General features: G+C 52.6%; 1 protein-coding gene across 2 annotated transcripts in view; it reads left to right on the top strand.

The window, feature by feature from the left end:
- The first annotated feature begins 1,454 nt into the window (after window positions 1–1,454).
- HIVEP3 (HIVEP zinc finger 3) overlaps window positions 1,455–22,853 on the top strand; it is a 57,577-nt gene continuing 36,178 nt past the window's right edge. For both annotated transcript variants that reach the window (XM_057744697.1, XM_057744686.1), the window contains exons 1-2: window positions 1,455–6,524; window positions 10,454–10,599. In XM_057744697.1, the coding sequence (XP_057600680.1) occupies window positions 1,455–6,524; window positions 10,454–10,599 (5,216 nt within the window). The remainder of the gene's footprint in view (window positions 6,525–10,453; window positions 10,600–22,853) is intronic.

Below are 22,853 nucleotides of genomic sequence, written 5' to 3'. Positions count from 1 at the left end.
TCAGCTAGCCCTGGTAGGGCACACACACTTGGAGCTTTGCTGTGACCAGCTTTGCCCCTCAGTTTGGCAAGGACCCCCATTCTCAACCACTTCCAAGGTATCCCTGGGGCAGTGACTGGACAAGGAAAGGCTGAAAAGCTGGAGGAACCTTCTAGAATGACCCTCCGGCTATTGCTTGCTGGATCTGGTGGTCACACTGTGTTAGACTGTGCGCTCCCACAGGCCGGTGCAGTGGTTTTAGCTTTTCTATGAAACATGGGTTTGGGAGGTGGGTTAGCAAGGTTTAGCAAAGCCATGAATGATGCCCTTCCTGGACACCTTCAGAACCCAGAGCCAGCGAGAAGTACTAACCTGAGAACAGTCTCCCTCTTAGAAAGCTTATCTCCAAATAGCCCACCGGCCCCAACTCTTGCACCAGCCATGGGACCAGTCGGCATTCATCTAGTGGCATCCATGTCCATTCTCATGTTGGACCCCACTGCTGCCCAAGATGCAGTTGAGGCAGGAATTACTGTTATCCCATTGCATAGATGAGGCAACTGAGGCTTAGGGAGCTGAAACCCACTCGGAGTCACTCTCTGAGCAGAGAATGGAGCCCAAGCCTCCCATCCCCAAGTGCCCTGAGGTTCCCAGAGCTGGCCCTGCCTCCTGCTGCCAACATCCCACACAGCCACAGTCCTCAGAACCACAGTGGGCTTTTAGAGTCGCCAGCACCACTGGGAATGCAGACGACGGAGGGAACTGGCAGTGCTCCAAGGCACAGAGCCCGGGGCTGTGGGTTCAGGTGGGTCTCCCTGGTTAATCTTTAGGGATCTCACTGGGTCTCACAGAGTCGGAGCTGCCCGAGCTGTGGATGAGTCGCAGTAACTCTGTCTTCTCTTCTGTTTCTGTGTGTATTTCTGTGTGTGTGCTCTTGTCACGCAGAAGAGCGTGAATTCCCCTCCGCGGCCATTCATCTCCAACGCAGGAAGAAAGGGGAGAAGAGGCAGGACAGAGCTGCCTGCAGCATCTAACGCAGCTTCTCTCGTGCGGGGACCGGGGATGCCTGGGCCGTACACACAGCCGTCTCCAGCCGTCAACGGTTCGCATAGCACACAGGGGACTTGTGGGGGGCCACTTGCCACTGCCAACTGAAACAATACAATGGCGACATTGACATCCTTCATGACGTTTCCACAACAGACATTCAGGCAGAAAGTGCTGGTGCGTTTTCTGTCTGCGAAGTAGAGGGCCATGCCTCACCGATGTGCATAGTCTGGGCCCTGATGACCTGCTCTGAGTCCACTTGCAGCCAGTGACACTTGCAAAAAAACTCCAGAACCGCCTTGGGTTTGGCTTCCGTAGCTTTTGACCAATGTGGCCCAAGCCAGACGCCTCCCTGGGACGCTTGGATTACTCATAAATGCCGCCTGCCCCAACCCTCCCTGAATAGCATCTGAAGTCCCGTGGAGGTCATGGATCCTGAACAAAGTGTCAAGGGCACCAAGAAGACTGAGGGAAGTCCCCGGAAAAGGCTGACCAAAGGAGAGGCCGTTCAGACCAGTGTCTCATCCAGCGCCCCGTACCCAGGCAGCAGCACGGCCGCCACCCAAGAGGGCCCCCTCCAAGAGCTCCTAGCCCCACAGCCCTTCCCGGGCCCCTCGTCCGTTCTTAGGGAAGGCTCTCAGGAGAAGACAGGCCAGCCGCAGAAGCCCCCCAAGAGGTCCTCCATCGAAGCCTCGGTCCACATCTCCCAGCTTCCGCAACACCCTCTGACACCAGCATTCATGTCGCCCGGCAAACCCGAGCATCTCCTGGAGGGGTCCACATGGCAGCTGGTCGACCCCATGAGACCCGGACCCTCAGGCTCTTTCGTGACCCCTGGGCTCCATCCTCAGAGCCAACTCCTCCCTTCCCATGCTTCCATCATTCCCCCTGAGGACCTGCCTGGCATCCCCAAAGTCTTTGTGCCCCGTTCCTCACAGGTCTCCTTGAAGCCCACAGAAGAGGCACACAAGAAGGAAAGGAAACCACAGAAGCCGGGCAAGTACATATGCCAGTACTGCAGCCGCCCCTGTGCCAAGCCCAGCGTGCTCCAGAAACACATCCGCTCGCACACAGGTGAGAGGCCCTACCCCTGCGGCCCCTGTGGCTTCTCCTTCAAGACCAAGAGTAACCTCTACAAGCACAGGAAGTCCCACGCCCACCGCATCAAAGCTGGCCTGGCCTCGGGAATGGGCGGTGAAATGTACCCCCCGGGGCTGGAGATGGAGAGGATCCCTGGGGAAGAGTTTGAAGAGCCCACGGAAGGGGAGAGCACAGATTCAGAAGAGGAAACGGGCACGACGTCCACTCACCCCACAGAGCTTTCCCCAAGGCCCAAGCACCCCCTTCTGTCCAGCAGTTTGTACAGCTCTGGGAGCCAGGGTTCCAGCCATGAACGCTGTTCCCTGTCCCAGTCCAGCTCAGCCCCGTCGCTCGAGGACCCCGGTCCCTTTGTGGAACCCTCATCCGAACACCCCCTGAGCCATAAACCCGAGGACACCCACACGATAAAGCAGAAGCTGGCCCTCCGCTTGAGCGAGAGGAAGAAGGTGATTGATGAGCAGGCATTCCTGAGCCCGGGCAGCAAAGGGAGCACCGAATCTGGGTATTTCTCGCGCTCCGAGAGCGCTGAGCAGCAGGTCAGCCCCCCAAACACCAACGCCAGGTCCTACGCCGAGATCATCTTCGGCAAGTGCGGGCGCATTGGGCAGCGGACCGCCATGCTGACGGCCACCTCCACGCAGCCCCTCCTGCCCCTCTCCACCGAAGACAAGCCCAGCCTGGTGCCTCTGTCCGTGCCCCGGACGCAGGTGATCGAGCACATCACCAAGCTCATCACCATCAACGAGGCCGTGGTGGACACCAGCGAGATAGACAGCGTGAAGCCCAGAAGGAGCTCGCTGTCTCGGCGGAGCAGCATGGAGTCGCCCAAATCCAGCCTCTACCGGGAGCCCCTGGCCTCCCACGGTGAGAAAACGAAGCCCGAACAATCACTGCTGAGCCTCCAGCACCCGCCCAGCACCACTCCCCCTGTGCCTCTGCTGAGAAGCCACTCAATGCCTTCTGCCACCTGCACCCTCAGTACCCCCCACCACACCTTCCGAGGCAGCTACTCCTTCGACGACCACGTCGCCGACTCGGAAGCCCTGAGCCGCAGCAGTCAACTGTTTACCTCCCACCCCCGGATGCTCAAGCGCCAGCCGGCCATCGAACTACCCTTGGGCGGGGAGTACAGTTCCGAGGAGGCGGGGCCCAGCAGCAAAGAGGCAGCCTCCAAACTTGCAGATGAACCGGAACCCAGGGAAAGCGACCTCACCAAAAAGACCAAGAAGGGTTTGAAAATGAAAGGGGTGATCTATGAATGTAACATATGTGGTGCTCGGTACAAGAAAAGGGACAATTATGAAGCCCATAAAAAGTACTACTGCTCGGAGCTTCAGATGGCAAAGCCGGTCACCACAGGTGCTCACGTGTCTCCGGAAGCCGAAAAGAGTCAGGCCGAGCATGAGCCCTGGTCCCAGATGATGCATTACAAACTGGGGACCACCTTGGAGCTCACTCCACTGAGGAAGAGGAGGAAAGAGAAGAGCCTCGGGGACGAGGAGGAGCCGCCCGCCTTTGAGTCCACAAAGAGTCAATTTGGCAGCCCCGGGCCATCCGAGGCTGCTCGGAACCTTCCCTTGGAATCCACCAAGTCACCAGCAGAGCCGAATAAGTCAGTCCCCTCCCTGGAGGGATCCAAGGGCTTCCAGCCAAGGACTCCCAAGTCAGGGTCCAGTTCAGAATCAGGGAAGGAGAGGAGAACCACGTCCAAAGAAATTTCTGTCATCCAGCACACCAGTTCCTTCGAGAAATCTGACTCTCTGGAGCAGCCCAGCGGCTTGGAAGGGGAAGACAAGTCTGCGGTCCCATTCTCATCACCCCCACCTGCCCCGCAGGGACGCTCAGCTCACTCCCTGCAGCCCAGGTTGGTCCGTCAGCCCAACATTCAGGTTCCTGAGATCCTGGTGACTGAGGAGCCCGACCAGCCAGACACAGAGCCGGAGCCACCCCCTAAGGAGCCCGAGAAGACAGAGGAGTTCCAGTGGCCCCAGCGCAGCCAGACGCTTGCCCAGCTCCCAGCTGAGAAGCTGCCACCCAAGAAGAAGAGACTGCGCCTGGCGGAGATGGCCCAGTCATCAGGGGAGTCCAGCTTCGAGTCCTCCGTGCCTCTGTCTCGCAGCCCGAGCCAGGAGAGCAGCGTCTCTCTGAGCGGGTCCAGCCGCTCCGCCTCCTTCGAGAGGGATGACCATGGAAAAGCCGAAACCGCCGGGCCCTCGTCTGACACACGCCCCAAGCCCTTGGGCACCCACATGCTGACTGTCCCCAGCCACCACCCGCACGCCCGCGAGATGCGGAGGTCCGCCTCAGAGCAGAGCCCCAATGTTTCCCACTCCACCCACATGACCGAGACACGTAGCAAATCCTTCGACTACGGCAGCTTGTCCTTGACAGGCCCTTCTGCACCAGCCCCAGTGGCTCCAGCGGCCCCAGCGGCCTCAGTAGCCCCACCAGAGAGAAGAAAATGCTTTTTGGTGAGACAGGCCTCTCTGAGCAGGCCTCCTGACACCGAGCCAGAGGCCACTCCCAAGGGAAGACAGGAGAGTGAGGAACCAAAGCCCTCATCCAGTAAATCTTCAGCCAAAAGCGCATTGCCCCCCATTTCCTCTGCAGCCACCTCGCACAGCGGGCACCCCGCAGGCAAGAGCCCGGCGCAGGACAGACCCACGCTGGGGGCCACTCCACCCTACACAGAAGCATTGCAGGTGTTCCACCACCCCATTGCCCAGCTCCCCTTGCAGGAGAAACCGTACCTGCCCCCTCCTGTCTCCCTTTTCTCCTTCCAGCACCTCCTACACCATGAGCCAGGGCAGTCTTCGGAGTTCTTCTCCACCCAGGCCATGTCCAGCCTGCTCTCCACACCATACTCCATGCCGCCACTTCCTCCCTCCTTATTTCAAGCCCCCCCATTTCCTCTCCAACCTACTGTTCTGCACCCAGGCCAACTCCACCTCCCGCAGCTCATGCCTCACCCAGCCAACATCCCCTTCCGGCAGCCCCCTTCATTTCTCCCCATGCCTTACCCTGCCTCCTCAGCACTTTCTTCTGGGTTTTTCCTGCCTCTGCAATCCCAGTTCACCCTTCAGCTCCCTGGTGATGTGGAAAGCCGTGTACCCCAGGTCAAAACCAGTCCAGCCACACTGGCAACAGGAACCCCTGGCCTCTCCCCAAGTACAGAATACAGCAGTGACATCCAGCTGCCCCCCATGGCTCCCCAACCCAGCTGCTCAGCACCCACATCAGCCCCCCCACTGGCCCTGCCCACCTGTCCAGACAGCATGGTGTCTCTGGTTGTGCCCGTTCGCATCCAGACCAACACGCCATCCTACGGGAGCGCCATGTACACCACTCTCTCCCAGATCCTGGTCACCCAGTCCCAAGGCAGCTCAGCAACTATGGCTCTTCCCAAGTTTGAGGAGCCCTCATGCAAGGGGCCGTCTGTGTGTGGGGCAGATGTGTACGAGTTCGGGCCCAGACCGGCCGGGGTAAGTGAAGAGCAGAGCAGAGGTTTCCCGACTCCATACCTGAGAGTGCCTGTGACGTTACCTGATAGAAAAGGCACTTCCCTATCATCAGAGAGTGTCTTGAGCCTGGAGGGGAGTTCATCAACAGTGGGAGGAAGCAAACGTGTCCTTTCACCAGCTGGCAGCCTTGAACTTACCATGGAAACCCAGCAGCAAAAAAGAGTGAAGGAAGAGGAGGCTTCCAAGGCAGATGAAAAACTCGAGCTGGTGAAACCGTGCAGTGTGGTGCTCAGCAACACTGAGGATAGCAAGAGACCAGAGAAGTCCCACTTGGGCAGCCAGGGCCAGGGAAGAAGGGAGCTAGAAACACTGTCCAGCCTGTCCTCAGATCCATCCGACCCAAAGGAAATTCCTCCCCTTCCTCAGCCCTCATTGCCCCATGTGACAGCCCCGGGCTCAGAGGCTTTGAAGGAATATGCCCAGCCATCTGGTAAATCTCACCGAAGAGGGTTGCTCCCACTGAGTGTGAAGAAAGAAGATTCCAAGGAACAACCTGACCTCCCTCCACTGGCGCCTCCCAGCTCACAGCCTCTGTCAGAAACGTCCCCCAGACCAGCCAAGTTGCAAGAAGGTACGGACTCAAAGAAGGTACTGCAGTTCCCCAGCCTCCACACGACCACTAATGTCAGTTGGTGCTATTTAAACTACATTAAGCCAAATCACATCCAGCATGCAGATAGGAGGTCCTCTGTTTACGCTGGTTGGTGCATAAGTTTGTACAACCCCAACCTTCCGGGGGTTTCCACTAAAGCTGCTTTGTCCCTCCTGAGGTCTAAGCAGAAGGTGAGCAAAGAGACATACACCATGGCCACAGCTCCGCATCCTGAGACGGGAAGGCTTGTGCCATCCAGCTCCCGCAAGCCCCGCATGACAGAGGTGAGTTCAGCCTTGTTTTTCTTCTCCCCACTGAATTTAAAAGGCTTTGCTGAGCTTTTAAAGCCACATTCTCTTCAAGTGTCATTTGCAAAATGAGAGCTAACTGAGTGGGCAGATTTCCTCTCTATCAGCTGTGACTGATCACCTTATTTATTGGATGTCTTTATCAGTGTCCCTCATATCATTGGACTAGATACTTTTCAATAAAGTGAGCTTTAAACTGATCCACTTTCCCATTAGCTTCTATTGAAAAATCAAAGACACAATCTCAGCCAAAAGACTGAGTTGGAAAATCTTACGGATGGGAATGCCTGCAGCAGTTTGAGAATTTTAGGCCACTCCAACATATATTTCTCCCTTATCTGGTTAGTCTTTTCCTGCTTTTCTTATTCTCCACATCTACTATTTCTGTTCTCTGGTGCTATTGAAATCTTCCCATTTTCAGAGAGTCTAGAATTTGACACAAATGACTCCTGAAATATTCCTTCTTTCTTTTCTGTGAGTAGGAGAGCAAATAGAGCTTGGTTGCAGTATATCCCTCCTTACCAGTGGCAGTGTCACAGCTTGACTCATCTATGCTGGTGGTAGTGCACAGCCCCAACTAAGGGCTCGTGTTTACTCCTCCATTGCCTCTGACTTGAGGCTGCATCAGGAGGCATAAAATGAACAGATCCCTGCAAGTTCAGGAAGATTGACATTTGGCAGTTCCAAGTTTGCTTCAGACCAGTGACACCTCCATACCCTGACAAGGCCAGCATATGGATTCAGGTCATGATGTGCTATGCTGACTTGATATTTGTGGAATAACAATTGGTCTTATTGGTTGAGCAGCCTCACTGTGCCAGGCGTTGTTCTGGGCCCTTGAATCCAGTTGATGCTCATCTCCACCTGTGAGGTACCAGTACCATCTCCATCCTGTGGATGAGAGAACTGAGGGTCAGAGGGTGAGAGAGGTCCAGGTCACCTGGAAAATATTTGACAAGCCTAGAATTTGAACCCAGATCTGTCTGACTCCAGAAAGTCCATTTTTCTTCTTTCAATTATTTGAGGAAAGAAAACCTTAAAAGTGGCTGCAAACTTAAAGATGTTCATTAACGTGTCTTCAGACCAGATCCTTTGACCAAACAAATCCCCTAAACTAAATTCCTATTGTAGATAAATGAACAAAACTGTATTCAATAACTTCTCCTGTATTTGTATCCTCCTCTTTTATTGAGTGACTTTTGTGCATTGAATTTGTCCTTAGCCTAGCTGCATATTCTTCACCAAACTGTTTCCTAAATTTATCCTCTAAATATCTTTGTCAGTCTACAGACAGCCTTTTGAGATTTCCACTTTTACCATAAACATCATAACTAATTTTCTCTCCAGTGTCCCTTACTGGCTCTGGCTACTCCCAAGATGCTGTTGTAATTATATTCATACTTAGAACTTGTTGTGCACCTACTATGTGCTGGGTACTGTGCTCAACATTACTTTTATCCTCACAACCACCTTAACAGGGTTCTGTATCACTATTTGATGGATAAAGAGACCAAAGCATAAAGAAGTCAGGTAACTTGCACAAGGCCCCACACACAGTAAATGGCCTGAATTCAAAACTAGATCTCACTCCAAAGCCCTTTGGATGATCAAAATTCCAAGATTGCTTCAGACTGGTGACACCTGCTCCTCTGACAACTGCTCCTCTGTTTTAATGACTGAACGCTGAAAGACGATTTAAGAAAAAATGAAGAGTTAATTTGGCTCAACTGGATTTGGCTCATTTGTTTAAGATGCTGCTTTCCTAAAATGAGCTGAACCCTGCAAGCTTTTTCCTGGAATATTCCATTTGATTCACTGGCATGTTTCCTACCAGAAGCTTACCAGTCTGGTCTGTTAATGTAACTGCATGGCCCACTGCTTGATGCCTTTCTACAATTGCACCTCTTTCTGGTCTCTACTTGCATATCTCCAGGGATGGGGCGCTCACCACCTCTTAGTACAACCCAACCCATCTTTGGACCATGCTTTAAGAAAGATCCCTATTATACTGACCTGACATTTGTCATCCTACAGCTTCCATTCCCTGTTAGTAGCTCTGAAAAGGCCCTTTGGGCTATATCAGCATTTCAAAGCTCTTCCTAACCATCTTTGCTCAGGTCTAGGCCACCCAATCAGGTTTAAGTTTGGTCACATCATTTTTTTTTCATGTTTAAGCCCTAGAGAAACCAAACCATATACAAGAGTTCACTTTGCAGCCACATTTCATTCCCTAGACTTCTCCTTCCTTTTTTCTCTTTGGGGATCATTTTGACAACCACATGCACTATTGCAAAGAGATTAAGAACAAGGGCTTCGGTGCCCAAATTCGAATCCCACAATTTCACTTACTAATTTCACTTACTAATTGACTTCAGGCCAATTACTTAACCTCTCTGTGCCTTGGATTCCTCATCTATAAGATAGAGACCGTGATAATACTTAGTTCATAGGACTGTAGAGACAATTAAATGAGTTAAAATATGCAAAGTGTGTTTAGAACAGTGGTTGGCACATTGGCACTTGATCATCATTGACTGTAGTTACTCACATTATTATCATTACAAGCTAAAGTGCATCCCTGATCCCCTGCTCAATTCCAACAGTGTTTCCTGATACAGTGGCTCCTGCCACCAAAACCAGCCTCCTCTAGCTTGGCCCTGACATCTCAGCTGGAGGAGGCCTCTTGGTCATTCCATGGGTGGCCCAGATGGCAGGCTGAGATGGAAGTGAAAACAGCATGCTCTGGAAATCCACAGGTTTTGCATAAAATCAGCTGCCTTCTGCCAAAGCAGCAGTCCATACCCTCACATGGTTTCCACTCCCCATCTCCAATTGTAAAGAGATTGCTGGGGGCAGGGGTCACTGAGTCATAGAAGTTGACCCTGGAATGAATCTCCACGATGGTCTAATCCCCTCAGACTCTGAGGCCCAGAGAGGTGAAGTAATCCACCCAAGGGTGGCTCAGCATGCAGTGGCCTACACAGTTCTAGAACTCAGATCCCCTGATTCCCAACCAGCTACCTTTCTGCTCAGCCCCAGCCCATCCTTGTAGGGGCAGATGTGTTGACTGTCATGGGGACGTCTGTCCTTAGATTGTCCCAGCACCGGGAGACACAATTGCTCCTCCTATCGGCTGTAAATAGTACAGATCCTCATGACCTTAATGACAGTGGCGTGGAGTAGGATAAGAATCTCACTGCTGGTCCCAGCCCCCAGCCCAGCATCGCTGCTCCCTATTAAAGGGTGCACCCAGCCCTGCCACCACAGGCTCTAGGGGACATGTTATCCAGCCAGTTCTCGCCCCCGAGGCCCATAGCTCTTGAAGAGAACAGGTTCTCTGAGATGCACACGCCCCAGGCACATGCCCATGAGTGGGCGGCACAGCCTCTCTGTGTCTGGCTCTGGTGGGGGAGTTTTTCCATTGGTCAGGGCCTTCAGGAGACCTGCATTTTCTCCCAGTAATGCCCTTAACTTGCTGCCTGACCTTGACTTTCTGATCTATAAAAGAGAATTGGGCCAGTTAATCTCCAAAGGTGGCGTCTTCATTTATGTAATTCAACATTCCTCACAGGCCTTCTCTGAGGCTGGTGTGACCGAGGAGACCATGATGAGGACCTGTCCCCAGAAGCCCCTAGACTAGTGTGAAAAAGAGAGCAAAACACAGCTCTCGTGGGAAGGCCTGGTCGTCCCCTGAGAAAGCCCTGGTCAGAGTCCCCGTTCTGACTTCACCTCTCTGGGGACCCGGTTCCCTGCTTCTGTAAAGTGGGGCTGATAGCACCTCTTCACCGGGCGGAGGGAGGATGAAGTGAACCACGATGAAGGGTAGGCGTGTGACGCCACTGAAGGCATCCTTCCATGACCACCCGTTAACCAGCCGTGATTTTGTCGTCCCTGCGGCGGGCCAGGTTCACCTCCCTTCGCTGGTTTCCCCGGAAGGCCAGAAAGAGATAGCTAGAGTGGAGAAGGAAGAGGAGAAGCGAGGGAAGCCGGAGGAGGATGCTCCTGCCTCCAAGAGAGGGGAGCCTGCGAGGATCAAAATCTTCGAAGGAGGGTAAGAATCGCGTTTGGTTTGCACTGTCCGCTTCCCGTGGAGTAAGAGCTCGCCGCCTGCCTGCGGGCTGGGGGTGGTGCCGTCTGTGTTCAGAGGTGGTGAGCGTCTCCGTGGGCAGGGCTTTGCCCACAGGAGCCCAGGGCTTCCGACCTTCCAGGAGTGCTATCTTTGTGGAACTCGCCAGCCACCTCTGTTAAAAACAGCGGGCCCTTGGTGGGGGACGCCGGGTAGGTGCTGGGGACTGGCGCCGTCTGCGTCTTCCCCCGGCCCCTCTTTCCTCAGGTGCTGGCCAGGCTCCTAGAGCCCGCATTGGGGTTGATAGTGATTCTCCCAGGTCCTGTCCTTACCTTGGTGTATGTTCCCTAAAAGTCACCTCTGTGCTTCCTAAGCGGGCCTGGTGTCCCACAGGGGGACTCGAGCTCTGCCAACAGGGCTGTTTTCAGGGCTGATATCACACTTCTTGCACTGGCTGTGTACAGCGGTCTCTGTTCTGACTGGCCAGGGTCCAGGACTCACTGGTTGGTAAACATTTAGAATAATAGCCCTGGTTTTTCACCTTTGGTGCTTTGTCTTTGTAAACCTAATGACTGAAACGTCTCAGAACTCTCAACTGTGGGGCTCTCCCGGCCCCAGCAGCCCGCCGGGTTTCAGACCTGCTTTGTGGAAGTGTTTTGCGAGCTGTGTTCTGTGTGACCACGTGTGTGCTCCCAGGGACGTGGGTGTCTGTACGCAGGTCCCGTGGTGTCTGTCTCAGGGTCCTGTGTCTGTGTGTCCAGTGTGACCAGTGCAGCCCTCGTCCTACCCAGTCCTGAGGGATAACAGCACAGAGAAAAACCTGCCTCCCAAGGAGGATGGTCCCCTTGAACTCCAGCCAACACGGAACGTCATTGGGGCCGACAGTCCTCCAGCACCTGCAGGTGCCTAACTTACAAGGTCAAAGTGGGAGGTGCCGGATTCCTTTGTAGGGTTGGGAGAGCAGACGCTCCCCAACTCCCCAAGGCCACCAGTGGACATCCTCCCGTGGTACTGACCAGCAGTGGCTCTCAGGAGAGAGAGTGTTTGGAAACTGAACTTGGAGATTGGGTTGTCATAGTGATGGGGGGTGTCAGGGATGGCAAACATCCTGCAGTGGCAGGGACACATCCCTCTAAGGGAGAAATATCTTGCCCAGAGTTCCAGTAACTGCTCCATTGAGAAACACTAGACCAGAGGTTTTTTGAAACACTAACCCTCTTTCCATCTGGGGACGGACGGGTTTCCTCTTCTGCTATTTTGGTTAGAGCGCCCCCGTGTGTCTCCGTGTTCTCACATCATCAAGTCCTCCAAAGGCCACTTAAGACTTCATCCTGGGATTGGCGCCTTGGTCACTGCCTTCTCCCCGCAGTTTTAAGGACCGTCTGTGGGGCCCCAGGGGGTGGCTGAGTATTACTGACCATGCAGGAAGGGGTTTGCTTCTGCCCTAAGAGGCAACCATCCCCAGACTGGCGACCTGATTCCCCGAGGCAGCTCCCTGCTGCCCTCATTCCTCCCGGAAAGCCTGAGCCCCAGAAGGGCAGTTGGCAAGAGCCTTGCCCCACCCCAGTTAGTTCACGGCTCCAGCCGCCGGAGTCTCTGCCACATGGTCTACCTTCAGCTGCAAGGTGAAGGCCACACCTGAGTCCCCTTCTCCTCTTTCTACAGCCTGGGCAGGGGTCCCCACTCTAACCCACCCCCACCGTTCCATCGAGGTCATCACTTAGTCCTGCCTGCCCTGTTCAGAATCTCCCTTTCTCTCCAGGTCCGGCATCCCTGCCCCAGAGGAGCTCTCCCACTTACCTGTGCCACTCAGACAGTCCCTCGCCTCTCCAGCTCTGTGCTGCTCTGTTAAAGGGGCTGGTTACATACTTGGTGGATTGTCGAGGGATCCTGTGCTGCCCCACGTAGAGGCCGCAGTTCACGGTACTGACAAATGGGCACAGGGGCATTTTGTCACTATTGTGTCCATCACTTTTATCCCCTCCAGGATAATCTCACTCTGTCTGTGGGCCGTGAAGAACATCACCCTCGCTCTCTCTACTTGTCACATCTAATCTGAGCGCTTTGGTGGGGAAGGGGTTACGCAATGCTGCCTGTCAGGTCATCATCTCCCTCAGCCCCGCTGTCCCGTCTGGACACCCTGCTGTGCCTTGCACCCTCGCTTCTGGTGACCCCTTGACATTTATGGTTCTCTGGGGGCTGGTGTCAGCCCCCCAGGAGTGTTTGCAAATGGGAGAGTTTGGAGTTGTCACAGCACTGGGGGCACCTCTGGCATTTCATGGACAGGGCTGGCTACGCGACCATTCTATCACCAACCACAGAACCACTTGTCCCATCCAAAGTGCCAAGGGTGCCCCCACCCAGAAACACTGAATAGACCCTTCAGGCAAACCTACCTGAGGTTATCAGGGCTTTGCCTTAGGCCCATTTTTTCCTTTTTTCCTGCCTTCCCTCCCTCCTTTCTTTCTTTCTTTCTTTTTTTTTTTTTTTAACACAGCAAGTATTTATATTTCACTCTAGTACCTGTTTGACAAGGGTCTGCAATGGAGTTCTGTTCCTGGGCATCACTCAGACATCCAGGACAAGCGAGGCCAAGAGGGGAAGAAGGGACACTGGTGCCTTGTGCACTGGCTCTTCAGGCTTCCACCCAGAAGCTCCTGCTCCCATCTCATCGGCCAGAGCAAACCACAAGCCTCACCCAGCTCCTTGAGAGTGGGGAAACTCTGCCCTGCCGTGCGCGGGGGAGGACCAGGGCTCTTTGGTAGGCAGCACTGACTACTCCAGAGGGTTTACCAGACACCTGCAACTTGTTTTCACTCTGTGATGTTCTGAGATGTAGCCAGGTTGATCCATATAGATCTAACTCATGGCCATGAGTCAAGAGGCCAGACAGCAAGAGTAGATGCTGGATGAGTCCAACAGTCAGGAGTCTTCTCATCACTAGTCTCCTTACTCTACCTGTTGACCTCCAACCCAGCAGGTGATCGATTACTCAATCCATCCAGGAGGAGCTATTTATTCAGTGCCTTATGGGTGCTCTGTGCCAGAAGATGCCTGGAGCCAAGGGGGTAAACCGTGGTTCTGCTCTCAAGAAGACTGGTTCAGGGGCAGCACGAGGCCCGGTGCTAAGCTGTAGACCGCCAGTGTTGAGATGCTCACAGCAGGCAGGGACCCCTAGGGCCAGAGTAGCCAGAGAGGGCTTCCTGGAGGGGGTGGCCTAGGCCTGGAGGGTGCGTGAGACTGGGCCAGGTGGAGAGGAAAGGCGGGTCGGTCGGCAGTCTGGGTGTAGAGGTGATTCATGCACCTGGTCAGTTGGACAGGTTTCTTCTGGCCTTGAGTGGTCTCCCTTGTTGACGGCGTCCACCCCCTTGGCTTCAAACCTTGTCACTGTGCCAAGGATGCTAAACCTGAGTCTCCAGCTAGGACCTCACTCATGAATTATAGACCATTGCTTCTGATGTCCCATGGGCACCTCTGCCTGGGAGACTAGGGCACCTCTAACTCAGCATGTGCGGACCAAGCCCTCCAATTGCCACCAACAACATCTCCTTCCACATCCAGAGCCCAGATGATGCACCCAGCCCTTCACACTCAAAACCTTTGTGTCATCTTGGACACCTTCTTCTCCCCCAACCCTCCCCCTTCCAATTAGTCCCCAAATTCTGGTGTCCACACCAAGTGGTCCATGACTCAGAGGTAGTCTCTGAGCAGTCCCTGTGCCACGGCTCTGCTCCCCCGATCCAGGCCCCCATGTTGGTGCTGTTGGGTGTCTTTGATCATGGTTCTACCTGTGTCACACCTCTGCTCCAGAGCCTTCTGTGGCCACCTTACCTGTACGATCTGGTTGAAACTCAACCTGGTCTTCCTGGCCCTACAGTCTCACCCGCCCCCGTTGTGCTTTGCCTTCTATGCCTGCTGGGCTCTGCCCATTGCTAAATCCTAGTACTTCCAAGGGCAGTACTCAACCCTCTGCTCTAACTAACCTCTCAGATCCCTCCATACTCCCTAGTTCTCTGCATTCCTTCTGGAATAACACCGGTGCTGAAATCCATTCCTGTCTCCCCCCAAGTCTCCCCTTGGCTTGGGTGCTAGAGCCATGCTTTATCCACACCATACATCGGTTCCTATTTATTGCATTGATTTCTGGCGCACAGCCCCCTCCCTGTATTCCCCATCCCTTCTACACCCAAACACAGCCTGCATCTTCTAGGCAGTCTCTGGGAATGCCCATCAGGAGTGCATTGGCTTTCTCACCCAGCACCTCTGCATGTGCCTTGGTTGTTTTAGAAGGGCTCCTTTGTTACGAGAATGTTGTTTTCATACGTACAAAATTATATGGTTCCTTGAGGGTAATGCCTTTGTTGTCCAAACTCAAGTTCACTTGTTGCGAGGAAAGCTGAGAGCTCAGCCCAAAGGGCTGGTGTGGAGGAAGAGGCTGGAATTGATTGAAACTACCCAGGTGCCAAAAGTGGTCATCCAGGCCCAGATGGGGGTCAGGGGATGGGGAGTGGGTCGGTGCTTAGGCCTGAAGGGGAGGATGAGATCAGAGGGTGAGACCATGGAGGCAAGGCCCAGCCGGGGTAGGGGGTCCTTAGAAAGCTGGCCATAGGCAGGGGGCAAGGGGGGTGGAGGCTGGGTTTAGAGGGGCAGCCCAGCCTCAACTTGGAACTGGAATGCAGGGCAGGGACAGAAGCCTAGCTGTGGGCTGGGCCAGTGAGGCTGGGCAGGGTGACTCACAGGCTTGGGGCTGCCCCCTGAGCCCTTCAGGCTTTTAATAGAAGGAGTCCATGCCAGACCCTGCCACCACCAACGGCAGGACTCAGCTGCCGAACTGAGGGAAGATCGTCTGGGTTCCTGTCGAAGGCACTGAATCCCATCTCTTCCCGGCTCCCCCAGTAGCGCCCAATACATCCCTCCAGCCACTGCCTCTCTCCTGGCACATTCATTAGAGCACATCCAAACTTAAAGTTTCCCACCTTAAAAACATTTATTTGACTAAAGGGCTTTTACCGCCAGATTTTTCTGCTTCCCTGTAAAAGAAAAACTCCAGAAGGTGATGACTGCCCTTGCTCACCTCCTGTCTTCCCTCCCATCCTCTCTCAGACGCATGCCGGTGGGCCTCTGGACTAATCACACCTGGAAAGCTACACTTAGCAAGGTCAGTGGTGACCTCCACCCTGCAGAAGTCCGTGGTCAGTTCTCACTTCTATTCTTTGCTGACCTGCCAGCAGCATTTGACGCAGGTGACCCCTCCCCTCTCCTTGAAACACTTTGTCCACTGGTTTCCAGGGATGCATCTTTCTTGACCCTCCTCTTCCTTTGCCAGCAGCATTTTCTCATCATCTTTGGTGATTTCTCACCATCTACTGATCTCTAAACATTCGGGCCCCCAGAGCTCAGCCCCTGGGCCTCCCCTTTTCTCTGTGTAAACTCACCCCCAAGGTGGCTCTATACACCGTCTATAGGCTGATGCTTCCCAGACTCGCATCTCCAGCTAGACTTCTCCCCGGAGCTCCGTGTCAGAGCTCAGCCATCTATGTGATGGTCACCTGGGCGTCCAGCAAACTCATCCTTAGAACACAGCACAGCAGATGCTGAAGAACCACTGTGACTCATGGGGCTTTTGTTATATTTGTTAAAGAAATTATTTTGAAAGTTTGCTTATTTCAGTATCGTTCCACTTGAAGGAGTTATATTTTTAACAGGTGTGCTTTCCCACCTCACATATTTTCATTTCTAAATAGCTGAATTTATTTTTATTGAGGTTTAAGAGTTCATGCAGTATATATGATGTATATTGATTATGGTGTACCTATATTATTTAAAGTGCATGCGTGTGTGTGTGTGTGTGTGTTTATGAAATGTAGCTTGGAGATAATAGTTTTAATTTTTAAAAGTTTAAAGTTTGTTTTCTTTTCTAATAATTTTTCACAAACCCATTTCTTCTTGGACTCTGAAACCAAGCATATTTTCTATCCTAATTTCTAAATTTCTACTCTGTCTACATTTCTTTTTTTAAAATATTTATTTGTTTATTTGGTTGTGCTGGGTCTTAGTTGCAGCAGGCAGGTGGGCTCCTTAGTTGCAGCTTGCAGCCTCCTTAGTTGTGTCATGTGAACTCTTAGTTGTAGCACGCATGTGGGATCTCGTTCCCTGACCAGGGATGGAACCCAGGCCCCCTGCATTGGGAGTGCAGAGTCTTAACCACTGGACCACCAGGGAAGTCCCTCTACTCTGTGTAGACTTATCTTGCTGTGAACTCCACACTAAGGATGTTGATGAGTTATTTGTTATCTCTGTATATTTATTGGGGAACAAAATGATTAAATTAGGAATTAACTAAATAATGGTAAGTTTTAGCTTTTCAGATAGATGTAAAGAATAAACTCCTCAGATAAACCACTCTAAAAATCCAAACTGGAACAAAAAACGTGTGTTACCGAAGGGTTGGTAACATAAAGGTTGTGAAATGTAAACATAGGCAGAGAAAGTGTGTGCATCACCGCTCATTTGCTGAGTGCCTTTTTGAGAGTCTTTTGAGTGGGCAAAGGAAAAAAGGTTATCTTTTGAAAGAAAGAAGCAAAATCATTTGTTCAGACTTGGCACAGGCAACTTCATTTTTCCAGATCTTCAGGCCTAAAATGGCTCTGTCTCACCTCCATTAACAAATGCTGTCAACTCCACCTGTGAAACTGTATCCAGAATCTGCCCATTTTTCCCACCTCTCAGGTCAAAGCACTGCCGAGTTTCATCCGGGTTATCACAACCTCCTGCTATAATCTCCTGCTTCCACTCTTACCCACTACAGTGTATTCTTAGCCTGGCAATCAGCAGACCCTGTCACTCCCACTCTGCACGCTCCACAGCCCTCGAGTGGCCTGCGTGTGCTGGCCCCAGGTCCTCCCTGACCTCTGCCTGCCCCTCTACCCCTTGTTTCCAGTGTTCCAGCCAAGGCTCTCTTTGTCAGACATGCTTCTGCCTCAGGGCCTTTGCACTTGCTGCGCCCGCTGCCTTGAACGCTTTTCCAGAGTCCCACAGCTCCCTTACTTCCTTCAGTCACCCTTTGCTAAAGCCTTCCCAGGCCACCCTCCAATGTGTCCCCTCCTCTAGCATTTCTTGTCCGCCTTCCCTTCCCTGCATTATTTTTCCCCAGACAGTCACTAGTTTGTTTCTGTTGCCTCCACCAGAATGTATACCCTGTGAGAGGACAGGAATTGTGCTCTCTTTGTTGCCGTATCCCCAGTGCTGAAAATGGGGCCCTGCGGTGCTAGAGAATGTTATTAAATGAAGGAATCTCTCTTTACCTGAGACCTCAGGTGAGGGTCTGGCTCCGTGAACTCAGCAGCTCTTAGAATCCGTGAGCAGGGTGGAGGCTCTGGGTCTCAGGAAGGAGCGAGGACAGGGTCAGGGATGAACCAGGCTGGCCAGGACCAACCCACCAACCTGGAGTCAGGCTTGGTCTGGGAAGGTGAAGTCAGGTGGCCTCAGCTATGGGGCAAGCACCTGGAGCTGGGAGCCAAGGTCATTTGCTTGCTGACCTGCCCTCCAAGTGTTACAGGTAAAAATGAAAGGTGATTCCAGAAAGGGCTGATTCACAGGCTGCCAGCTCCCAAGCCAGTGCCTGCTCTGAGCAGATCCCTTGTGTCCTGGGGGCCGGAGAGGAGTGTTCTTGGGCACTCAAATCTGGATAGAGGCTGCTGTCCTTCCTGGGTGAGTCCAGGCTGCCAGGCCCCTGTCTTCTTCCTGACTCAGTGCCTTGATCTCTCTCTAATTCTCAGGCTTCGCCCTGGAAGTATAGATGTGCGGCTCTGAGTGTGGCTCCAGTGGGCTGGGAGTGAATTGTCCAACCCCCATCACATGCGCCCACACTGGGTTTTGTTCTCTTTCTGTTTCCCCCAAATCCTGTTGTCCCATCTCTCCTAGGGAATATGAGCTGGGCTTTGGGGGGGAGGGGGGGAGGTGGCTGTGAGGGCAGGGGAGAGCAGGGTATTGCAGAGTCCAGGTGCAACATCCGGTGGCTCAGACCAGGGAGACAGCACTGGAGAGGGTGTGGAGCTAGAGGACTTCTGGTGAATTGAATACGAAGGATGAGGACGAGAAGCTTGGAATGAAGGATGACTGCCATGTTTCTGGCTTGAGTAACAGCTGGATGGGCGGTGCTGCCACTTACCGAGATGGGCAGGGATGGGCTGGAGAGTAAGAAAGGGGTTTAGGGAAGGGGAGAGCAAAGCTTGGTGGACGTGTTCCCTTTGAGATGCCAGTCAGACATCCAAGTGTTCGGGGAGGCATGTAGCAATTGGATATGTGAGCCTGGGCTTCAGAGGACAGGAAATACACATTTGGGATATGCGTTTGTCAATGCATAGATACTGTTTAGGAGGATGGGACTGGATGGGGTCACTGGGGAGATGGAGAGGAGAGAAAAGAATAGAACATCCGGGACTGAGACTGGGATATGTCAGCAGTCAGAGGGCAGGTAGAGAGGAAGCTGCAAGAGTCTGAGAAGGAAAAGCCAGAGGAGTAGAGGAGACCCAGCAGAGTGAGAAGTCCTGGAAACCAAGGGCAGAGGGAGCTCAAGGTCAGCTGTGCTGAGGGCCGCTTAGAGACCCAGGACGGGGAGGCCAGGCAAGTGTCATGGGATGTGGCCACATGGGGGTCAGTGGTGACCTTGATGGGAGCTGTTTGGAGAGATGGAGTCTTGAAGGCAGCACGTGTAAACCTTCCCAAAAAGGCTGGCTGTGGAGGGAAGGAGGATGAGAGAGGGTGGTGAGGGGTGGGACCTGGACGAGTGTGAGTGTGAGTGTGAGCAGGCAGGTGTTTACACAGAGAGATCCTCAGTGTGTTTGTGCTGTTCAGAATGATTGACAGGGGGTGGGCTGCCACGGGGTGTGGTGGGGAGGCACAGGTGATGATGCCGGGAGAGAAGGGGCAGAGTGCAGGCAGAGTCCTAGAGGAGGTGTGAGGGGTGGGGCCGAGCGCTGGTGAGGAGGGGGTGCTTCTCCTGGAGTAACAGGAGAAAAGGCACATGGTGGTGCGCCGCAGGTAGAACGTATGGCTTGGGCGGGGCAAGAGGGGAGGGTTCTCTCAGCCCCTCTGCAGACCTCTTCTCACTGTTCCTGGCCACCTACATTCCCGACAGTAGATTTGTGAATGGCTGCTTTGAAAACAAAAGCAGGAAATGTCTGTTCCTAGGAAACCACTTAGACTCTTAGAAAAGTTATTCCTTTGTAAAGATTAAGCTCCAAATAAATATCTTAGATATTAAATAGTCTAGTTAGATCACCTCTGTGTACTGGCCTAGCATATTTCTCCTGAGCACTGAAAGGACTTCCCAGGGAACACTCGCTGCAGGCCATAGAGAAAGCTGATTATGTCACTAGGAAACTCAAGTCACCAACAGTTTAAAAAAAAAAAAAAAAGACATATTGATCACAGGGCAGACTGAGTGTCTGAGTGTGCTGGGGCCAGAGTCCCCGGAGCCCTGAGGACTGTCAGGGAAAACCTAAATGCATCCTATTAAAATTTAAAGGAGAATCCATTTCTCAAGCAGACGTTTCCCCTGGTTGCTGTAGGGGGTCTAAGGCAGCAAGGGACTCAGCCTGAGGAAGCGGTTGCGGGAAGTGGAGTCCCCATGCCAGCATGTGGTGGCCCCTGAAGGCTGCCGCGAGGACCAGGCATCCCCGGGGCCTGGACCACATCGGCCTGAGTCCCAGTCTCCTTCCTGCCCCAGGGAGTCAGGCCGGGCACCCAGGAGGAAGCTGGCTTCTCCCGTACTCCCCTGCGGGCAAAGCAGCCTCTTGGCAAACAGTGACACACACTCTCTCTCTTTCTTTCAGTGTTTATTTTTATCAAAATTGCACATGCGCAGAGTTGAAAGAGCCAAAGACTTCTGTAAATTTTGTTACGGAAAACAGCAGTACCCTTCTTTACCCCACAGTTTCTGCCCTGCCCCCACCCCCACCCCTAGAAGCAATAACTTTCATCTCTTTTAGCTCATTCTCTTGGTTGACCTCCATAGCTCTGAGTAATGTGCCTGCGTTGCTACTACTGGGCTTTTCAGCTTAGGTATTAGCTAGTGACTCAATAGCTTTTCCCGGGTCCACATATGCCCCTCGTCCCCCATCCTCTCATTGTACCTTTTATAATTCACAGTAAGTCATTGCAATGAACTGTGGTTACTTTTGCTTTCCTATGTGACTTCTATTTTCTCTAGGAATAAAGATTGTATCTGTGTTAACTTCATTAGTTTTCTATATACTTATTGCTAATTCAACACCCAAATTCTCACCTCACTAACTCTCCCCTGAAGACATGCAGATGCAGTGGGTCCTCTGTAAACTCATCTTGCTGACACAGTCCCTCTCTGAGGGGTCCAGCCGGCTCCAGGCCACACGGGCTGCTCCCTCTGCCAGGGGCACAGCTGCCACCGGGAGGTCCCTTCACCCTTGCCCTGGAGAGTCTCTTGCCTCCTATGTTGACTCTGCTCACAGACTTACATCCTCCTTTTCCCCCATTTACTTCCACATTTTCACAGAGACCGTCCTTCAGCGTGGTCTTCTTGAGAAAGGACCCATGAGTGGTGAGCTTTTTTGATGCTTCACATGACTGAGAATACTGGGAAGGTCTTTATTCAGTTCCTCAGTTGACTGAAGTGTCAGATTCTGGGTTGAAAGTCATTTCCTTTCAGAGTTTCGAAAGCATTGCTCCCTGGTCCTCAAGCTTCCCGGTTGTTCTCAAGAGTTCCAGATCCATTCTGATTCCTGTTCTGTTCCCTGCAGCTGTCTGAGGTCTTCTCTTCCTCCTTAGAGCTGTGACACTTCACAGGCTTGGATCTCTGTGTGGAGCAGTTGTCATCACTCAGCGACTCTTTCCATCCGGCGAGTCAGGAACTTCCGCTTTAGGGAATCGTCTTGAATTGTTTCCTCTCTGTTGTTCTCTCTCCTCTCTTTGGAACTCCCATTTTTCAGGTGTTGGACCTCCTGGCTTGTTCCTCTAATTTTCACACCTCTCTGTCAGGATCCCCATCTATTCATATTTTTGCTTTACTTTCTGGGTACTTCTCTCCATTCTGTCTTCCAGCCACTCATGTTTTCATTTCTGCTATCACATTTTTAATTTTTAAGAGTGCTTCCCACCCCACCCTCCCTGGAATATTCCTTTTAATAGTATCCTATTCTTATTTGATTGATTTCACTATCTTCTCTCTTGGAGGCTATTAATAGTCATTGGTTTTGTTTTGTTTTTAGTGTTCTTTTCCACTTGGTTTCTGTTTCTCTCAGTTTCCCTTCATCCTTGTGTTTGTTTAGTCTCTTCTCTCAGGCGTCTGATAACCTCTGGTGTCTTCACACCACAGACAGCTGGGCATTGGGTGTGAGAGTGAGGCTTCCCCATGACTGTCCATCTGGGCTGTTCCACCAGGGAGGCTGCAGTGGCAGAGTCTTAGGTCTTTCTTCTTGGGCAAAGACTCCAGTCTCCCACCTAAAGATGACGGGGTTCATTTCCCATAGTCTGGGAGCCACAAAAATGGAACAGGTGGGAGGGGGTGGGGAGAGGAGTCTCCGTCTCCAGTGATGCATTCACTCCATCCCTTCATTTGTGATTCCCCTGTCCTGCCCTCACCTGGCTTGATGTCCCCCTCAAAGGCCTTCCATCTCACCCTTTGCAGAGAATAAACCTCCAGGCTTTCTAAGGGGTGGTCTCCTGGCTGCTGGATTTGAGGAAGGGTTAGGGGTCTGACTGCTTCTAACCAGACTTTCCTCTAGTCATCCTCACCTTGGTTCCCCCCATCCCACCTCCAGAGTCCTTGAGGGGTCCTGTGGTGTAAGTTGGGTTGGTTCTCACATTCCCTGCTGTCAACTTCGATTCCGTTGTTTTGAGTCTGCAAAGTCTTTTTCATCCATCCATCTTTCCAGCTTCCACAATTGTATTGTCAGTCTCCTCTCCTGCTCTTCTCTTCTTTGTCGGTTTATTATGCCAGAGAGAGAGAGAGAGAGAGAGAGAGAGAGAGAGAGAAAGGGAAGGGAAGGGAAGGAAAGGGAAGGGAAGGGAAGGGAAGGGAAGGGAAGGGAAGGGAAGGGAAGGGAAGGGAAGGGAAAGGGAAATAAAGAATGTTTCCCCACCATCTTTAATAACAGACTACTAATAGGGTCATTTTTAAATATGTTTTAAACACGGAACTCATTCTTCCAAAGAACTCTTCAGGGAAGGTCACCCTCTTGGCCTCCCCTATAGGTACCTGG

Source organism: Hippopotamus amphibius, chromosome 1 (genome assembly GCF_030028045.1).
Source record: "Hippopotamus amphibius kiboko isolate mHipAmp2 chromosome 1, mHipAmp2.hap2, whole genome shotgun sequence".
Classification (NCBI taxonomy): Eukaryota; Metazoa; Chordata; class Mammalia; order Artiodactyla; family Hippopotamidae; genus Hippopotamus; species Hippopotamus amphibius.
Note: the sequence above shows the minus strand (reverse complement) of the source record. Positions and strands in the feature narration are given on the sequence as shown.